The 21681-nt window shown below is 38.4% G+C and overlaps 1 protein-coding gene across 4 annotated transcripts in view; it reads left to right on the top strand.

Annotated features, from left to right (window-relative positions):
• fmn1 (formin 1) overlaps window positions 1–21681 on the top strand; it is a 373616-nt gene that overhangs the window by 310141 nt on the left and 41794 nt on the right. For all 4 annotated transcript variants that reach the window (XM_072569057.1, XM_072569058.1, XM_072569056.1 and 1 more), the window contains one exon: window positions 7316–7465. In XM_072569057.1, coding sequence (XP_072425158.1) covers window positions 7316–7465 — 150 coding nt within the window. The remainder of the gene's footprint in view (window positions 1–7315; window positions 7466–21681) is intronic.

The raw sequence follows: 21681 nt of genomic DNA, 5'->3' as shown, positions 1-21681 counted from the left end.
GGATCTGAGCTATAGGGAGAGGCTGAACAGGCTAGGGCTGTTTTCCCTGGAGCATCAGAGGCTGAGGGGTGACCTTATAGAGGTTTACAAAATTATGAGGGGCATGGAAGGATAAATAGACAAAGTCTTTTCCCTGGGCTTGGAGAGTCCAGAACTAGAGGGCATAAGTTTAGGGTGCGAGGGGAAAGATATAAAAGAGACCAAAGGGGCAACTTTTTCACACAGAGGGAGGTACGTGTATGGAATGAGCTGCCAGAGGATGTGGTGGAAGCTGGTACAATTGCAACATTTAAGAGGCATTTGGATGGTATATGAATAGGAGGGGTTTGGAGGGATATGGGCTGGGTGCTGGCAGGTGGGACTAGATTGGGTTGGGATATCTGGTTGGCATGGATGGGTTGGACCAAAGGGTCTGTTTCCATGCTGTGCATCTCTATGACTCTATGACTCATGTGGAGGTTACAAAGAAGGCGGCTGTGATTACTGCAGCTGTTGGTGTTGCTGCTTCTCTTTGTTCCTATTCAGAAGTCCAAGGTACAGCTGTTTAAACTGTTCCTGTTCTCCAGAGATGACAAGGAAACATAGTAAAGTTCAAGATAGGAAAAACAATTTCAAAAATATTCAAGTTCTGTGAGCACAAGGATTTTATCGAGAAGGGGAGGCAGCTTGGCTTTCTAAACAATTGGTTGCAGAGAAAATTCCCACTTTGTGGAACTTAACTACATAAGAACTGGGAACAGAACCATTCAGCCATTCAGTACCATTCGGTGGGACTGTGGCTGATCATCTTCTTTCGCACTATTTTCCTGCATTTTCCCAGTATGGTAATGTTTTTAATATTTGATCTCCACAGCCTTCAGAACAGAGAATTGTAATGATTTTGATTGAAGAAATTCTTGATGATCTCAGTCCTAAATGGTTTGCCCCTTGTTCTGAGACTGGATCTCTTGATTCTAGATCTCCCAGCCAGGGGAAACATCCTTCCTACATCTATCCAATGGATCCCTGCAAGAATTTTCTAAGTTTTAATGAGATCACCACTCATTCTCATAAAATCCAGAGAAATGGGTCCAATATATTTATTATTTCCTCATAGGAAATCTCTCCATCCTACTTATTTGATTCGGACAGCCTTTGTTGCACTTCCTCTGACACAGATATATCCATCAGTAGGTGAGGAGAACAAAATAGCACATAGTACTGAAGATGTGCTGTCACCAAGGCTCTATTGTAATTGTAAACATTTTTACTCCTACAATCAAATTGTACTGTAGACCAGCGTACGATTTATCTCCTTACTTTTGTGTTGTATCGAGCTGTTAACTTGCAGTAATCCATGAATAAGGACAGCCAAATCCCTTTGAAGTTCAACATCTTCCCCCAACCCCTCAACATATTCTGAATTTCTGTTTTTTCTACCAAAGTGTTACATATCTTAAAATATGGCAGAAGAAATACAATGATTACTCACTTTCTTAAACCCTCAAAATCTCCTTGAAGCATCTTTCCATATTCATTACTTCATATTTCCTGCTAGATTTGTGTCAACCTGATGAGTTTCACAGCTTGGAAAACCTGGAAACTGACTGTTGAAGCCAGAATGCTGTGGTAGGTCAGATGTAATTGCCTCTTCTGAATTAGAAATTTGGCATTTCCATATTCCCTTTTACTGCTAAAGCGCTTTGATAAAAGTAGAAATCAGCAAGATTGTGTTGCAAGATCTGTCATGCTGGCATTTTGGGGAGGATTTAACCTCCGAGTGCTTGAACTCAAAGCTTGCCAGTTACCATTCTGTCTAATGCTTCACATAAGAAATATGACCACAGCTGGGAAAAATTGATTGACAAAACAATGGCAAAAACTTTATACAACATGAGCCCTATTAAAAGGAAATGGCAGAGAATTGATGTCATTCATGCTATGGAAATAAGTTCAGAAAATTGGAGAAATGTTAGATATATTTTCTTTGTCTTCCAAAGGTTAAGACCATCATAGAATTCCCACCAGTCACTTTGATTCCTGTATTGTGGTCCTGTATTGTGGTGAGATTCTACTATTAACCTCATCTAATTCTGCAATTTCTTTCCCTGGAGTATGAAATGAAGCATTGCATTGTCATGGCTGATGGGATAACTCTTAATAATATTGTTAGTCTGCTTTTCGACATTTATTAATATACTTGTGTAACAGTTGAATTTTTGGGAAGGTTTATGTTTTTGAGGGGTTGACATTCATGCTTGATTCAGGCCCAAGTGAAATCAAAGCAAGATTGTTGCCAGAGATTAAAGGAGAAGCCAAACAAATTTATATTAATTATCATCGACAATCTGATCGCTTTAAAATTTAGAATACTTAAAATAAAACTTCAGTGTATAATTGCTTCAAGGGATTATTTATTGGTTGTTTCATTAGTTTTTATACATTTACAATGAAAGCAAATCGTTATCATCTCAAGATTTGGAGATGCTGGTGTTGGATGGGATGTACAAAGTTAAAAATCACACAGCACCAGGATATAGTCCAACAGGTTTAATTGCAAGCACACTAGCTTTCGGAGCGTCGCTCCTTCATCAGGTGATAGTAGAGGGCTCAATCCTAACACACAGAATTTATAGCAAACTTTACAGTGTGATGTAACTGAAATTATACATTGAAAAATTGATTGTGTGTTAATCTGTTTGAATACCATGATAGCTTCACTTCTTTCATGTGTAAATCACAAAACCTTTTTTTTAAAGAGTTGCATTCTCGGGTTAGCTGTTAACAATGGTGATAGCTAGACAATATGTTGAAGGTGTAAGCCCCTTGTGTTCTCTGTCTATGCCATGATGTTTAGATTGATTCTAATCTAAAAAGTGAGATAACGGAGTTCTACATGAATTCATGCAGGTTTTGAGCAAAGTACAATGTAACCCTGCAAGTACAAATTCACCTCACAAAATGTATGTGTGTGTGTGTGTGTGTGTGTGTGTGTGTAGTGAGTGCAGAGTGTCTTAAGTCTGTGAGGGGGTGCATGTGTGAGTGTGGGAGTGTGTATGTCTGTAAGGATGTGTGTGGGTGTCTCTGTGCGCATCTGTGTATATGTGTGTCCGTGTGTATGTGTATGTAGAAGTGCCTTTGTGTGTGTGTATAGTGCAATGGTGGTCACCCGTAATGTGACATGAACCCAGTTGAGGCCCTCCCTATAGGTACCGAATTAACTATCAGCCTCTGCTCGGTCACTTTTCACTGCTGCCTGTCCCAAAGTCCACCTTGGAGGATGGACACCCAAAGGTCCGTGGTCAAATGTCCTGGACCACTGAAGTGTTCCCCAACTGGGAGGGAACCCTCCTGTCTGTTGATTGTTGTGCGGTGCCCATTCATCCGTTGTTGTAGACTTTACTCGGTTTCCCCAATGTACCATGCCTCAGGGCATTCCTGCCTACAATGTATAAGGTAGACAATGTTGACTGAGTCCCATGAGTACCTGCCATGTACAAGACAGGAGGTGACCCCACACGTAATGGTAGTATCTATGTCCACACTCTGACACATCTTGTAGCGCCTACCGTGACAGGGTTCTATGGAGTTGTCCTGAGAGCTGGGCAGCTTGCTATGAACAACGATCTGTTTGAGGTTTGGCGGTTGTTTAAAGGCAAGTAGTGGAGGTGTGGGGAAGGTCTTGGTGAGGTGCTCATCCTGATTGATAATGTGTTGCGGGTCATGAAGAACATGGTGTAGCTTTTCAGCTCCTGGGAAATACTGAACAACGAAGGGTACCCTGTCAGTTGAAGCACGTGTCTGTCTCCTGAGGAGGTCATTACGGTTCCTTGCTGTGGCACATCAGAACTGGCGGTCGATGAGTTGGGCATCATACCCCATTCTTGTGAGGGCATCCCTGAGTATTTCCAGGTGTCCCTCACATTCCTCCTCATCTGAGCAGATCCGGTGTATGCGTAGGGCTTGTCCATAGGGGATGGCTGTTTTAATATGTTTTGGGTGGAAGCTGGAGAAGTGAAGCATTGTGAGGTTGTCTGTGGTTTGCAGTAGAGAGTGGTGCTGAGGTGTCCATCCTTGAAGGAGATGCATGTGTCCAAGAATGAGACAGATAGTCGAGGGTAGTCCATGGTGACTTTGATGGTGGGATGAAACTTGTTGATGTCACTGTGTAATTTTATCAGTGACTCTTCGCCATGGGTCCAGAGGAAGAAAATGTCATCAATGTACCTGGTATATGATGTTGGTTGGAGATCCTGCATAGAGAAGAAGTCTTGTTCGAACCTGTGCATAAAAATGCTGGCATATTGGGGTGGAAATTTGGCCCCATGGCTGTTCCATGTGTCTGGATGAAGAACTGGTTGTCAAAGGTGAAGATGTTGTGATCGAGGATAAAACGGATGAGTTGTAGGATGGTGTTTGGAGATTGGCAGTTGTTGGTGTTGAGTACTGAGGCTGTTGCCGTGATGCCATCCTTGTGGGGGATGCTGGTGTAGAGTGCGTAAACGTCCATTGTGATGAGGAATGTTCCCGGTTTGACTGGTCCGTGGGTGCTGAGTTTCTGTAAGAAATCCGTAGTGTCGTGACAGAAGCTGGGGATCTCCTGTACAATAGGTTTCAAGATGCCTTCCACATAGCCAGAGAGATTCTCACATAGCGTCCCATTGCCTGACACGATGGGACGTCCCACTGTGTTGGCTTTGTGTACCTTTGGAAGGAAGTAAAAGTCGCCAACACGAGAAGTACATGGGATGAGGGCATGTAGGGAACTCTAAAGGACTGGATCCAAAGTTCTGATCAGTGTGTTTAATTCTCGGGTGTGTTGTTTGGTCGGATCACCTGTAGTGTTCCTGGTTGTTCAGTTGTCGGTACACTTCCTTGCAGTAATCTGTTCTATTCTGAATGACAATGGGTCCTCCTTTATCTGCTGGTTTGATGACAATGTTGTGATTGGTTTTGAGAGCCTGTATGGCATTGCGTTGTGAATGGGTGATGTTTTGCTCTACCTTGTGGGTACAGCTGATGAATCTGGCATTTATATATTTCCTGAGGGTTTGAGCATTCATGTCAAGCCGAGGGCAGCAGCCCTCCAGTGGGGTCCAAGTTGACACCTTCTTTGGGTTTACACTTGGATTCTAAAATCCATGTCGAATTTTGCATATGCAAAATTACACGTTTTAGGTTTTAGGCCCAAAGTCATGAGGTTCACATGTACAGGAGGTTGATATTTGCGGTACTTATTGTAGCAGCATTTATATTGAAAAGTAAAGTTTGAAATATATATTTTTATGTGTGTGTGTGTGTGTGTGTTATATAAAATATATATACATATATACAAGCTTAGTTATGATTTCACAAAGAAAAATTCAGCCTTGGCAGATCTTAGAGAAGTTTTATAGTGGTAAAACTATAGTGATTTCTAAACTTGCAGCAGTTACTCTATGGACCATTCTCTTCTTAGATACTCTTCATTTTCACTGCCTCCTTGCATTTTTCTTATTTGTGGACTTTTAATTCATTTACACTTAAACATTTAGATATTAACATAAGTTTTAATGGTGTGATACTCCATGGGTGACACGTTTTGGATGTATTCCCTCTGAGGTCACATTTTGAGGAGGAAATACAAACTATTAGTGGTAAATGTGAGATTTTTCATCAACTCAATAGTTTGATGTCTCTGTAAAATTCAGCAAGAGAAACCAATTGTTACGCTCCTGTTATAATTTGACACGCAATATTTTAGTCCTAACCTGTAGTTACATCTTAAGGAAAAAGGTTTTAGGAGAATCAAGTACAGATATTGTGGTTGAAAAGTTTTGAGCATCTGGTTCTTTTATTGAAGGTCTAAATTATCAGCCTATTCATCATTAATATCAGAAGCACTTTTCGATGTTGAAAGTGGTAGGTGATAAAGTAGCGACCTTTCATGTAATTTTATTTAAGCTATTAAAACAACATGGTCACAATTGTTATTCAAAGAATTTTAAGTTGATTACACAAGTGACTAATTAATGATCTAATTAATGCACCCTGGTGTTTATATAGACATTTTTACTATAGGGAACCCTTTGAAACACTTTTTACTGCAAATTAAAAGTTCTTTTTCATAATTTTTTTTGCATTTTTACTGCTATATAAACCAATCCTGATGGTCTCCATTAAAATGATGTAGATCTATGTGTAAATGTTTAATGTGTTATTCTCTTGAGGGACAGTAAAATGATCATTATTTAGTTGCAGACTAATGTGAGCTCAAGGGACCAAGACTCATCAGAGCTAGTGAAAATTAAGCTGCTAAAATGTTTATCCTACCTTCTAGTAACTTTGATGATTGAAGAAAGATGCATGTTCTGCAGGATTCTATTGTTGCTCTGGTATAATACTAAATATTTACTTTAGAATTTAAATATTTCTGAAAGACAAAGCCAATAAAATCCAACATAAAATTAAAAATAATCTTCAAAGGGTTGCTATGTCGAAAAACGTTATATATTAATAGAACCAATATGTATCTTAAGTGAATATTTACCATGTTGACAGTGAAGGAGAAAGCTGTTTAAAGATAAAACTTGTGTCAGGAAGCAACAATGATGAACCGAAAGGGAGAAAAATAAGAGAAAAATTTGCACAACACAAAGACATAAATAAGTCGCAAAGTTGCCACACTGACCATACTGATTAAATAGTCTTTCTGTGGAATACATGAATTGCATTTAAAGTATAGTTCTCAATGAAATTCCAATGAGAAAACAATTTGACGTATTATTTCTTGCCATCATATTGAATTTAGGTCTGACATTTATGTAGATATTGAGATCAGTAACACAATATTGTATTTCACGGCATTTCAACTGAATGGCACCTTAGTTGTCAAAAAGAGCATGAGTTTAAACAGATACCAACTATTTGAAGTGCATGAATGAAAGGGAAAGTGTGTAGTTCAGATTTTATGTGTCTGTACTTGTTTATGTTATGCGCCTGGAGTCCCTCACCTTTGGAGACGAATGTGGTCTTGATTTCTAGCTATACTGAGTTTTTTCTTAGAGAGGAGTGGTGATATATATTTAAATCAGGGTTTTGGTAGCTCTCATTTCAAAACCAGGTTTGTGGGCATGGTTCTATTGCTATTCCAAATATCTCCTTCTGGAAACACTGTAGATGTATGAAGGTTACATTATACTTGACAAGGGTTGTTGCCATGAATGTTGAAGCTGAGGGAAGTCACAGTAATTTTTACAGAGCATTGGCTACTGACTTTTGAACAAGCCCTCAGGGAAACTACAGCCACTAGCAGGTTTACGTGTTGACAGTTTCTTTTTTCCTCTTTTTCTCTTAGCTTTGAAGAAACAATAAAGTTCTTTGGAGTGAAGCCAAAACCTGGGGGGAAAGATATTACTCCAAACTACATATTCATGCTGTGGTTTGAATTCTGTACTGATTTTAAAAATACTTGGAAATGTGAGAGCAAAAACATCTCCAAAGAAAGGTAAGAAAGAGATTAAATAAAGCATTAAAAGTCTATTCATTTCAAGATTAATTCATTTTAATTTTTACATATATATTGAACCACCGTGTTACACTCTATTTATTTTATTTGTTTTTTTTATTAACTTGGATTAAAGAAGTTCGATCCCCTTGGGTATATTGAAAAAGTTGCCAAAGTCTGTTATACCCACAAGGAAGATAAACACACATAATCTGATAAATTACACTTTCCCAACTCCTTTCAATTACCTGCCAATAAAGTGGAATGAGAGCTGTGCTAATTTGTAACAGATTGCTTCACTAGTGCATTTTTATGTTGAACCAGCCTAAATGAGCTGATATTACTGTCGCAGACAGTACCGACAAATAAAAGCAAATGCTTTTCCAGTTATTAAACTTCACTTGCTTCAAAGAGAAACCCCCCAGACCTAGGCCACACTTAGCACAATGTCAAAGCCCCACACTGAATTTATGGCAGCACATCTGACCCCAGGTACCCTGCTGGGGACATCAAACTGCGTGACACTGCTTCTCGCAACAGTTTCCTGATTTTATTGGTTTGAGAAAGAATAACCTTACCCCATATATGCTTTTAGGTAAGGTTTCATGAAGGTTTTATGTGAGGGTGTCATTATGACCAAAAGATTAGCATTTTCTCAGTTTTATGACAAAATCGCTTTTTTGCACTATTGTATTTTTTTACTCTGATTTAACATTTGTTTTCTACCAAAATGAATGGTGAATTTTGAAAATATTAAAGCTGAGCCTTTATCATACGCTCTTTAATAACAATGAAGCATGTAAAAGAATAGTTAGTAAATATTTAGCCTTTTCCCAGTTGTAAAGCATTGCTTTCTAAACAATTTAGCTATGTGAATTTAAACAGTCATCTGTAGTTCCAATTGTTTCGTAGTTAACAAAAATGCTGTTCATAAAGTTGCTGCAGAAAATTATATTGAGGAAATTTTCACAGCATTTCTACTCCATACTTAATACAGTGGCCTGGAATCTTATAAGCTGGCTAACTATGGAAGTAAAAATAAATATTATTTTCTTTAAATTCTTTTATTGGCTTATATATCTCAATTAGTGCCTTAAAATTGCTATTCAAGGGAAACCAGATGGATTTAAATGTTTAATGTCTAATTCTGCAGACACTCTTGGGAAAAGTTTTTTTAAAAATTGAAAAATGAGCAGATAATATAACCTAACACAATACTGTTAACTCATTAAGCTCAAAATTACTTCACTGCAAAGGCTTATTTGCAGAGGTTATGGCATAGCTACCTTGTACAAAGTGGCCATGCCTACTACAGTGTCTGAAATGGGAAACTAAGTTTTCTTCTTGATTCTGTCCTGTATGGATAATAAGAATCTGATGTTCAGCTGCTCCTTTAGGGTTAAAGATGGAATTTATCAAAAACAGAAGGGATCCATTTGTATATATAACTAAAAATGGGAGTTCCTTGAAATGTTGTTAAATGGGACAACAGAAAAAACATCCACATCTAGAATGTCTTGTAAAGTCATGACCCTTAGCGACACTGTTTTCCTAAGTGTGAAACTGTTGATTTACCACCCAGTTTACTAGAAATGGATCAGAATTAGATTAATTGGTGTAATCCGCATTCCCTGCTCTGGCATTTTTTTTCTCTGCAAGCTATTTCTCATTCTTACAAATGAATGTTATAAAGTATTTTTTATGGATCAAATTTACTCAAATATGTATCTCCATTATAATAGTTTCCCTTCTTATATCAGTTTAAAAACAACCAGTGAAGTTAATTTTGATGACAGGTAGTAGCATGGAAAATGGGCTGCTGACTCTCAAATCTCTGATCATATGTCATCGGATAACATCAAGATCCACCATAATTAAAGAAAAATTAGCTGTATTTAAAGTTTCCAGTATTAAATTTTGTAGTTTGAGCACATTGTGCCTGTTAAAATCGTGATCGAATATTAGATGGGATCGAGCTTGGGGATATGGATCAACGAATTTAATGTCTGTTCATTTTTCTTCTGATACAATGTATCAATAACTACAAATCACTAAGGATGTCTGTGTTTTTTGATCATTTCAATTTAATTCCTAACACCTGTATATTTGGACCTTATTTTGTCAGTAGAGTCAAGCAGAAAGGAATACGAACTATGTTTTAGTTCACACAGAAAAGGACCATCTCTCACAGTCATGTTGGAAATAATATTCATTCACAAAGGGGAAGCTGATTTTCTGTTGTCCCGCTCTGGTCACTGGATAGAAGCACTGGCTCCACATCAGGCCCAGATGGGTCCGGTCCAAGGTCAATACGCTGGTCAAAAGCCATGCTAGCTGTGCCCAGAGGCAGCTCTATACCATGGGTTAGGATTTGAGATTTCTGGCTACAGATGAAGAACTGCAGGCAGAATGTCTCAATTAAGTTGTAAGGTTCTCTTGAAAATAAAAAAATACAGAACTCTGGTATGGCAAAGAACTTGAGCGACTGTCTGAATGACGAGAATCTAGTATCAGGTCACCTCAGCATATTTTCTGGGCATCCACATGCTGGTGTACTCCAAAGTAAATTACATCTCATTTGTTTGACCTCCATCAGGTTTGGCCTTATGACTGGTGAGAGGCCAAATTCCACTCCTCCCAAAACCTTTGAATGGGTGTGAAATCCTGACGAAACACAAAGATTTAGAGACCAGGCAATCTGAATCTCTGTCACTACTTTTCTGATCTTTCCTGAAAGCCCTCCTCCTGAAAAAAACCTCAAACCTCCGTATTCACGCTGAAATATATAGATGCTATCACAGTTTCACAAGACAGAGAGAAACAGACAAAACAGCATCATCACTTTAGAAATAATTCTACAACATAATAATATGTGTAGCCTTGATAATCCTGTGACTGCAGCTCCAGCTGCGAGGATAGAAGATCATAATTTCCTCTATAGTACATTCAAAGAACTATCACAATACTTCCTCAGAGCTTAATCCAAAAAAAGAGTTTTCAAAGTATGGGATGAGCATTGTCCCAATACTTTAATAGACAAATACGCCTTACAGTGCAGCACTGAATGGTATAGACCAAGAGGTCAGTGGAGTTTGTTCATTCTTCTAGTCTGTATTTAATAGCTAGTCTCAACTAAGATGCTACAACTTGCCTGAGCATCTCCCTTAAGAATGGTCAGTTCATGAGGTGATTCCTGTTAAGCTTTAGTTGATCATCTTCCCGAAAGGAAAAAGATATCCTTGTCTGCTAACTCGAACAGTCATTAATGGACTCTCTGCTGACCTCAAATATTACATTTTCTGGATTTTCAGACCCAAAAGTAAAACAAAAAAGAAGGTGATTTGCAACAGAATTTATCTTACTCATTTTCTGAAGGGTCTCCTGCAAAATTACAATGGAAATTCAAGAGAACAACTCTAGAAATTCACTTTCTTAATAAGCAGGCAGCATTCGAAAATAATTTAGTGCGACAAATAAATTGGCAGAGATGGGGTAAGAGTTACTGTATGATAACAGTATTATAGTTTGAAGTCCCGGTCCCTTTAAACAGCAAGCTTCAAGATCAAAAGTCCTGATCTGAGTAGTGTTATTGATCCTGAAAATAGATACCGTCATGAAACAATCTTTGCTTCGTTGCTCGTTCATTTTAAATGTGTTTTGAAATCCAGTTCATTTGACACTGCTGGTAGACTATTTCTTGCAAGACAGTTCCCTGATGATATCTCCGAAGTCAGTATTCAAACAGAAGAATGTTATTAAAAGCTGTTTGTTAGAGTTAATCATAACCTTTTGATAGCAGTTAGATTGTTTGGTTTTGTTGTGATATAAAGTCATTCAAGGTGAAGTAATTTTAATTTATCTTAGTACAGTTTTACATTTATTATTTGTCATTAAAAATTAATTAGATGTTTTAATCAATAATTTGCCAGGTTTAAAGGCCTAATCTGCAGATTGTTAGCAAATCTATATGTTCTAGCCGAGACATGTGCTCTTTCAAACCCATAAGGTCACAGAGTTATTGGAAGTAAAAACACCAAAAAGTTTCACTAACAAAGATGGTATTCAGATCTGAATAATTCCAAGCTCCTTGGGACATTATGCAGAAAATAATTTTAGTTGCTGTTGACTCAAGCTGAGCAAAATCACACAATTAAACTACAAGAGAAACAAAAAGCAGTAATGGATGAAACAAGTGCTATGTAATGAGGGTTGTCTTAGGGAGTCTGCGATGAAAGGCAACCAGTCATTTCAGACATGAGAAAGTAGGCGTCTAGTGGCAGACCTTTCACTTGATTTTATAGAGTCTGAATGAAAAGCAGGCTGCCAAGGACCCTGATTACTTTCTCTCTGGGAAAGAATTCAAAATGTGAAAGGTGAATTGATTCATGTCTCTATTTGCCTGCAATTATGAAGGATTTTTACGCAGTGGGAATATGTTAATTTATAAAGGAAGCAATGCTAAACCGTTCCCTAATATATTTACAGACGAGAATGTTCCTTACTACAGTGGCAAAACCATTTGTAACTTTTTTTAATTTTACTATCCATATTAGTGTCTTTTTTTCTCTACATAGTTATAGTTTATTTGGCACATACATCAAAGTAATTACAAGATTGCTGAAATACAGTTTAAATATGATGCCTTGTTTCTAAGTAACACCTTAAACAAAAGGCTACATCAGTGATAACACCTCAATCATGTACTCCCTCCAGGAAATTAATGGATATTACAAGTCAGAGAATTCCAAACTTATGTCCAATCTGAGTTCTGTGAGCACTATTTCTTTGTTGGAGATTCAACTCTTAGAAACTTCTTTTTCAAGAGGCAAGACACATCAAAGTATTATTTCCACTTCTGAGGTAATGATCATCCCCCTTCTAGCAGAGAGATTTACTCAGGAGAAGCATAGATCAGAGAATTGAGGGCTGATGTTTTATTTTGATCTCAAACTCAGGATTTAGCTTCCCTGTTGGGAGCAGTGTATTACAGAATCACTATAGAAGGCATTGAGATTAATTCTAACACTATTTGCTCTCTTGAGGAATGATACCACCTTCCCCCTCTGGGTCTTTTATGAGGGCTTTAACTTTCTCATCTGTAATTGGCCTTCTGCCTTCAAGTGCAGTTGCATTGCTGAAATCATGTTGGAATCAATTGCTGGAGTCATGTTTCTGATCTGTTCTTTAGTCTCGTTAGCAAATTAAAAACAATTTGCTGGAGAAACAGTCTTCATTCATTCTAAATGTTATGTTCTTCAAATGAGATGTAACTGAAACACATTTTCCTGATCTTCAAATTTTTTCTTATGAAGCAAGGCCAATATTTGCAGGCTTCCTTTATTTGTCATTGAGAAATTGATAGTGAGCCTCTTCTTGAGCTATTGCTGCTCACATGGTGGAAATGCTCCCACAGTGCTATTATCAGGTGATGAGTGTCAGGATTTTGATGCTGAAACAATAAAGGAAGGAACTATCGTAAAAGTTCCAGAGAAGGTGCAGTGTTATTTGGACAGAAGCTTGGAGGATCAATTCTCATTAGTAGAGATAGAAGATTTTAGAGGAGCTGCTGAGAAACCTTGGCAAACTGCTGCAATGCATCCTGTGGTGGCCACATGCTGTCCCTATGGTATACGTGTTGTGGAGAAGAACTGCACTTAAATTAGTGAATGATGTTCCAATCAAATGGAAGACTTTTCCCTAAATAAGAGTTGAGCTTCTTTCGACATGATGCAACTGCATGCATCCAGAAAATGTCAGCATTTCCCTGGTTCGTGCCTTGTTAGGCCTAAATCAGGAGCTGAGCAACTCATCACTGGACACATGACCCATTCGAGTAGCCACTAAATTCATCTGGTTATTCCAATTAAAATTTTAGATCATAATGACTGTTAAAATGTTGATTATGTGGGACTCAGCAATGGTAATGCTATTGATGTCAAAGGGGAATCATTAGTCATCTTGTTGGAGATGGGTATAGCCTGGCACTTGACTGGCTTAAACATAGATTCCTATTTATCATACTGAACCACTTTACCCACACCTTGCTGCATACAGGCAAGGATTATTGAATGATCTGAGAAGTTATAGATAGTACTGAACATTGAAGTCATCAGAGAACATAATCAGTTTTGATGGACAGAATGGTTATTGATGAATCAGCCAAAGATGGTTTTCCCTGGGACAGTTCTTGCAGAAATACAGAATAGCCTCTACAAAGCACAACTGGCATCCTTTGCGCCAGATATGACTCCATCTCCTGGACACAGTACGGTGATGATGCAACATGATACTAAGAAGAGTTTGCACAGTCTGAAGATGGGAGCTAGGCTGTAAATTGTCACTCCTAATAATGCTGACATGAACAGAGCTTCTGTAACAAAAGGAATGCATCAAAACAAATTCAAGTGGATATTTCACTTATGTAGAACTTTATAAAACTTTCACTTTATAAAATATATAAAACTCATATATTTCACTAATGTTCTTGAGGGAAGGAAAAACTGCTGCCCTTACCTGAACTAGGCTACATGTGACTCCAGACCTTCAGCAACATGGTTGATGCTTAACTGCCCTCTGAAATAGCTTAGTAAGCCACTGTGTTGTATCAATCACTAGAAAGTCACAGATATGGAATAAAACCAGGCAAACCACTTGGCAAAGTCCTTTTGGGCTAATGGCAAAATTGGGAAAGTTGCCTCACAGACTAGTGAAACAATAGCCGGACAGTCGTACTCACAGAGTCATACCTGACACACAATGTCCCAGACAATGCCTGGATATGTCTTTTCGCATTGTCAGGGCAGACCTCACAGAAGTAATGACAATAGGTCAGGATGCACAGAAATATCCAATGGGGGAAGGGAGGCAAGTATGAGGATGAGGATTTTTCAAATCCCAGGGGTGTGGGATCTGGGAAGGGGCAATGTTTTTGGTCTGGCAGCAGGGTAGGAGTGTGGAAACCAGCAGCCGTGTGGGATAGAGGTGTAACAGGCCGGGTTTTCGGTCGTGTAGAGGGTATAAAGGAGGTGTCTTTGGGGTTGTGTGAGATAAGCTGGGCATCAGTTGAACAGCTACTTGGCAGTTAAACTTAGTTAACTAGTCTAACATTTCCTCAGTAACTTACTTAACTGCTGCACGACTCTTTGAACCTTTTGATTTAATCAAGACTTTCAGAAGGGTCCAGACAAAGAGGAATACCCGAGCAAGATCTAAATTTCCTGGGCAGTTCCTTCAGAGTCTGCTACAAAGAGGATTCCACAGGCTCCCTATTCCAACTCCCAGCAAGGCTTTGATATTATCTGACTATTAGAAAATCCTAGTTCATTGTTCATTAAATTTAGCAACAAAAAAAAAGGCAGCTGATATTTATAGAGTGTTGATGAATCAATCGATGTTGACTATTTCTTTACCCATAAACCTAAACTGGTCTAGAACATTGCGTTTTTATAGTGGTTGACATTTTAGCTCCTTAAAGCATTTTTATTTTGTGTGTTGTTGATCATCCTGTGGCTTTAATTATTAATGCCCTGTTTTCCTGTACAACCTTGAAGTCATGATCGGACGCAAGGAAGGAAAGGAAATAAGCGTATACTGTAACATAGGATAAAAATAAATTTGTATATGAAGTAACATACAGTGTGAGGATAAAAATGTGTAATTCACCCTTTTTGTATAATTCATACTTTACTGTCATTCTATTTTGTGTATCAGTTTTTAATCCTGCAACTTGTGTTGATTCTTACAATTTATTTATTCTTGATTCAAATGGGTTCTAGGTTAAAAGGAAACAAATTCTTAAATATTATATTGTTACTACTACTAAGTAAATAATTACGGTGCAAAATACACACTTAAAGCTAAACTACAAAACAAAATAAACAGTATATTATAAATATGAACTTTTAATACAGGTGTGATTTGAACGTAAATGGTTGAAATGTTTTTCTCGGAAAATGATGTGCAGTTGTTTCAGATACCACTAGTGTTCTTTTATTAATCACACTGAATTGATAAATTCAGATTAACACATATTCACCATCTCTAGGTGATGATTGATGATCAAAATTTTCTTTTAAAGAAATTATTATTGGAGTTGGTTAGATTTTGCATTTCTTCAACTGCGTTTGTAAGGCTTTCCACTAAAAGTATATTTTACTGATTAAATCTCCGATTATTTTAGTTACTACAATAGATTAAATAGAAGGTCTTTGGTTGCCCTTGAAATAGCTCGTAATGAAGTTAATATTCTGAAACTTTTCACAAACCAATCCAATTTAATGCTTCTATAATAACTACTTTATGGGGAATGGGAATACCTAGATTGCAAATAGAACTATCAAAAACATATTGAGATGAACACGGTTCTAAAATTAGGGTAGCACTCCATGAAGAAATAGTCACTCTTTATTAAAATTAGGCAGAATTTAGAGATACTTTATTCAGAATATGTTACATAACTTTGCATTCCTCAGCACTGATTTTGCAGACATGGAGAAGCACATGAATTTACCCTGAAAATGTACTGACAAAAATTTCTAGACTCTATTGAGTCGGCTGGTTATTAACGTCGCAAATGTCTTTTATGCACTGATGGACTATTAGTAATGATTATCTCCTAATTTTTGCTAAATGCATGAACTATGATCTTATTACAATTACAATAGATTGCATGCCAGTCCACCACTGACTTATCATTTGAAGGTCAATTGTTTTTAATTATTGCTCCTTATTTTTCTAACCCTTCAACTGCCTTTGTATTGGAGCTGCAAACTTTACCGAACAGAAATGGAGAACAAGCCAAGGTTAGGAGAGGATTCACAGATTCAAAGCCATCAAAGCCATGGGTGGCACGGTGGCACAGTGGTTAACACTCCTGCCTCACAGCGCCAGAGACCCGGGTTCAATTCCCATCTCAGGCGACTGACTGTGTGGAGTTTGCACATTCTCCTCACCTCTGCGAGGGTTTCCTCCAGGTGCTCCGGTTTCCTCCCACAATCCAAAAATATGCAGGTTAGGTGAATTGGCCATGCTAAATTGCCCGTAGTGTTAGGTGAAGAGGTAATTGTAGGGAAATGGGTCTGGGTGGGTTGCGCTTCGGCGGGTCGGTGTGGACTTGTTGGGCCGAAGGGCCTGTTTCCACACTGTAAGTAATCTAATCTAAATGGAGCCAAGAATATAATTCTATTTATTAAAAGATGGTATGATCTGGAATAGTGATCAAACAAACAGATAGCATTTGGGCAATAAACCAAAGAACTTGTAATAGGGTGAAACCAGGCAAGGAGGAAAATTGCAAGACTTAGGGAAGACTGGTGGGCAGCCTTAAAAGGAATTACAGAACTGGAGCAGAATTGTTGAAAGTAGCAATCTCAATTTTCAGGAAATAGCAATGAGAAAGCTAGAATAAATGAATAGAATAACTAAGACTAGGAATAACGAGCTAGAAGGCCTGAGTGTAGCTAACTAGCTTGAAGGCTTGCTCATGGAGTGCACCAGAACCAGGAAACATTATGACACACTGAAGGAAAAGTAGCTTAATACTTGAGGGAGCAATCAGGCTGTTTGAATCAGATCTAGAAAAACAAACACAGGGAAAATGGAACTCAGAGTGCTCATTATTCTCAGTGGAACTCAGGGAGGAAGTGGAGAAAACAAATCCACTTTTAAATCAAAAATGAGCCCGCTGCTCTGGCCACCATCTTGGCAGTACTGCACCAAACTTGAAAGAATTTTTTTTCTTCGGAAAGAATTTTAATCTAAAGTACTGCCTACAAAATTAATATTGAAAAATATATTTAAGGCATACCTTATTTGAAAAAAGAGATCTTTCATAAGGTGATGGAAGGTGTCATTAACAGCACTATCAAGCTTACTATCAATAACTTGCTCAGTGATACCCAGTTTGTATTCTCTCAGAGCCATTCAACTCCTGATTTCATTACAGCATTGGTCCAAACATGGACAAAGATCTGAATTCCAGAGGTGAGGTGAGAGTGATCATCAAGGCTGAGTGTTGCGCTGAGGAGCCCTCACAAGATTGATATCAATGGGAATTGGGGAGGGAGGTGGGGGTCTCTTATTGGTAGCAGTTATACTTGGCACAAAGGAAGGTGGCTATTGTTAGTGGCGGTCAGTCAGCCAGCTCCAGGACATCCCTACAGGAGTTCCTTAGGGTCATGTTTTCTAGATCCAGCCATCTTGAGCTGCTTTATCAATGGCTTTCCCTCCATCATAAGGTCAAAAATGGAGTGGTTTGCTGATGACTGCACAATGTTCGCCATTCATGGTACCTCAAATATAGTCCATTCCTAAATACAGCCAGATTTTGACAATATCCAAGTTAAAGAGTATGGTGCTGGAAAAGCACAGCCAAACAGGCAGCATCTGAGGAGCAGGAGAATTGACATTTCAAGCATCAGGAATTTCTGATGAAGGACTAATGCTTGAATCGTCGATTCTTCTCTTCGGATGCTCCCTGACCGGCTATGCTTTTCCAGCACCACACTCTTCAACTCTGATCTCCAACATCTGCAGTCTTAACTTTCTCTTAATATTCAAGTTTGAGCTGTCAAGTGGTATGTCACTCAAGTGCCCGGCAATGACCATTTCCGCAAAGAAAGAGTCTAACTATCAGCATTACCATCATTGAATTCTGCCACTATCAATATCCTGAGGTTTACCATCGACCAGGAACTGAGCTGATTAGTAATATAAATACTGTCAAAGACTGGGAATCCACCAGCAAATAAGCTGGCACAGTAGCTCCGTGGTAAGCATTGCTGCCTCATAGTTACCAGGGACCCAGGATCGATTCCACCCTCGGGAACCATCTATGTGGAGTTTGTATATTCTTTCTGTGTCTGTATGGGTTTCTTCCCACAGTCCAAAGATGTGTGGGTTAGTTGGATTGGCCATGCTAAATTGCCTATAACATCTAGGGAAATGCAGGCTAGGTGAGTTAGCCGTGGGAAATGTAGTGTTACGGGGATAGTATGGGGAGGTGGGTCTGGGTGGGTTGCCCTTCAGAGGTTCAGTGTGGACTCGATGGGCTGAATGGCCTGCATCCACAATGTTTTCTATTAAAAAAAGGTAGCTCACCTCCTGCCTCCTCAAAATAGGACCCCCATCTACAAAGCACATGTCAAGAATGTGATGGAATACACCCACTTGACTGGATGCGTGCAGATCCAGCAACACTGAAGAAGCTTGACATGATCCAGGTCAAAGGAACCCATTTGATTGGCACTGCATCCCCAAAATCATCTCCGTCCATCATCGATTCTCAGCATTGGCAGTGTATAACATCTACAAGATGCATTACAGGATTTCCCCAATGCTTTGGGAGCACCTTCCAAACCCATGATCAGAAGGATATGGTCAGCAAATTCATGGAATACCACCACCTACAAGTTCCCCTCAAAGCCACTCACCATCCTGACTTGGAAGGATATTGCTGTTCCTTCAGTGTCACTCGGTCAAAATCATGAAATTCCCTTCCTAGTGGCATTATGGGTTTGCCTACACCGTATGGGCTACAGTGGTTGAAGAGTGATTCTCACAAGTCTTGAGGGCAATTAAGGGATAGACAGTAAATGATAGCCCAGCCAGCGACACCCACATCCCATGAATGAATAAAACAATGTCCAAAGCTGAAGATGTGCAAAGATTGCCTCCCTAGCAATAAAGCTTTGCATGTGAGATATATTATCTGTACCATTTTTGTTGAACCACTTTTATTACACTCCACAAAATCATTTTATTTCAGTCTTTCATGTCAAAGTCAGAATATGCACATATAAAAAATGTTAAGTAATATGGCTTACCAGGAAAGATATTTATTGGCTTAAAATAACTGCAAATTTGTGAGCATATTGCAATAAATACAAACAGTCTTTGTGGAAAAGTTTCTGGCAATCTATCAATGCTAAGTGGAAAGGATCTGCCATATGTTGACCAAATTCTTCACGTAGAAAAGTAAAATTGTCCAGCTTTAAATTATGAACTGTATCATGCTCTAGTTTAAATTTTTTGCACCTTTTAAAGTACAGAATTATAGAAGTCAGAATACAAAAGGAGGACATTTGGTTCACAATTTTTACATCTGTGTTGGTGTTAACTCATCAACCAAAGCTATCTATTCTAATTGAATTAACTTTCCTTTTCCTTTATCCTTTTATATTTTAGCTTTAAAAATTCTTGTATAATGCAGTTTTAAATTGTGATATGTTTATTGATGGTACAAGTGCTACTTTTGGTAGATGATGTCAAATTTTAATAGCTCTCTAGCTTTCCCTTCATTCTTTTACTGATAATTGGGATTTTTTTTGTCTCCTTTTCACTATTTCCCTTTTTATAGTTTGAACAAAAGATCTTGATTTTTCATTTGTGAGAAGATGGAAAATTCTATCTTTTCAACAACTCATCTTCACAATATCTACATCATCTCTAATTCCTGCTGTAGTTTCAGTGAATCTTCACTGGATGCTTTCCATATCCCTAAAGTCTTTCCTATAATAGGGAACCCAGAAGGACACATAATCTTCTACAGATGTGGCCTAACCAGTGACCTCTACAAATTCAACATTATTTCTTTCCCTTTGTGTTCAGTTGCCCCATATATAAAAGCCATAATTCTATTTGCCTTTTTATGGCCTTTCTTCCCTCCACTTCAATCTTTAAAGAACTTTGTCAACAATCTTACCATTTAGAATGTAATTCTCTTCACTTCTTTTTCTCCTGAAGGTTACTATTTCCCATTTCTGTGCATTGAATCCATCTGTCTTTTATCTCCACACTCCACTAACCTAATTTTGTGTTTCTGCATTTTCTGTGTCTTCCTCAAAACTCTCCTTTATAAACCTGTTAATGAAAAATAAATATCTGTTGGTCAAAAAGAATAAGTTAGTATCTATAATTAAACAAAGATCCAAAGAATAAGGTCAGTATACAATACTTTACTTTGGAATTAATGCAATATAGAAGTTACAGCATGGGTACAAAAGTATAGGCAACAGAGATGTGGTATGTTAACACATCTGTCATTAATGGTCAAATGCAAATGTAGACAGACCAAGAATGGTTTCGAAAAAAGAGGACTCACATTTGAAGTAAATATTTAAAACTCAGGTATTTAGAGGGATTTGTTTGTGTATGAACCACCCTACCCTGGGAAAAAGACCTTGGCTATTCACCCTATCCATGCCCCTCATGATTTCATTAACCTCTATAGTTTCACACCCCAGCCTCCAACATGCCAGGGAAAATAACCCCAGTCTATTCAGCCTCTCCCAATAGCTCAAACCTTCAAACCCCAGTAACATCCTTGTAAATTTTTCAGCACCCTTTCAAGTTTAACAGCATCCTTCCTCTGACAGGGAAACCAGTATTGAACGTAATATTCCAAAAGTGTTGCGAACAAATGTCCTGTACAGCTGCAACATGGCCTCCCAGCTCCTATACTCAATGCCATGACCAATAAAGGCAAGCATACCAAAATCTTTCTTCACTACCCTTTCAACAAACAACTCTATCTTCAAGGAGCTATGAACCTGCACCCAGAGATCTATTTGTTTGCTATCACTCCCCAGGATGCTACCACGGAATGTCCTGCCCTGATTTGCCTTTCCAAAATACAACAGCTCACATTTATCTAAATTAAACTCCATCTGCCACACCTCGGTCCATTGGCCCATCTGATCAAGATCCCATTGTGATCTGAGATGCCCTTCTTCATTGACACTACACCACTAATTTTGGTGCCATCTGCAAACTTACTAACCATTCCTCCTATATTCACATCCAAATCATTTATATAAATGATAAAATGCTTTTACATAAATGACAAAAAGCAGTGGACCCAGCACTGATACTTGTAATCTAACCTTGCTAATCAGTCTACTATGCAGAATCTTGTTGAACGCCTTACTGAAGTCCATATAGTCCACAGCTCTGCCTTAATCAATCCTCTTTGTCATTTCTTCAAAAATCTCAATCAGATAAGTGAGGCAAGATTTCCATGCACAAGAGCATGTGACTGACTCTAATTAGTCCTTGCCTTTCCAATTACATGTAAATCTTGTCCCTCAGAATCCCCTCAACAACTAACCCACCACTGATGTCAGGCTCACTGTCTATAGTTCCCTGGCTTTATCTTACCACATTTCTTAAATAATGGCACCACGTTAGTCACTCTCCAGTCTTCCGGCAGCTCACCCCTG

Source organism: Chiloscyllium punctatum, chromosome 4, assembly GCF_047496795.1.
Source record: "Chiloscyllium punctatum isolate Juve2018m chromosome 4, sChiPun1.3, whole genome shotgun sequence".
NCBI classification, from domain to species: domain Eukaryota; kingdom Metazoa; phylum Chordata; class Chondrichthyes; order Orectolobiformes; family Hemiscylliidae; genus Chiloscyllium; species Chiloscyllium punctatum.
This window is presented reverse-complemented; position numbering and strand designations above follow the sequence as displayed.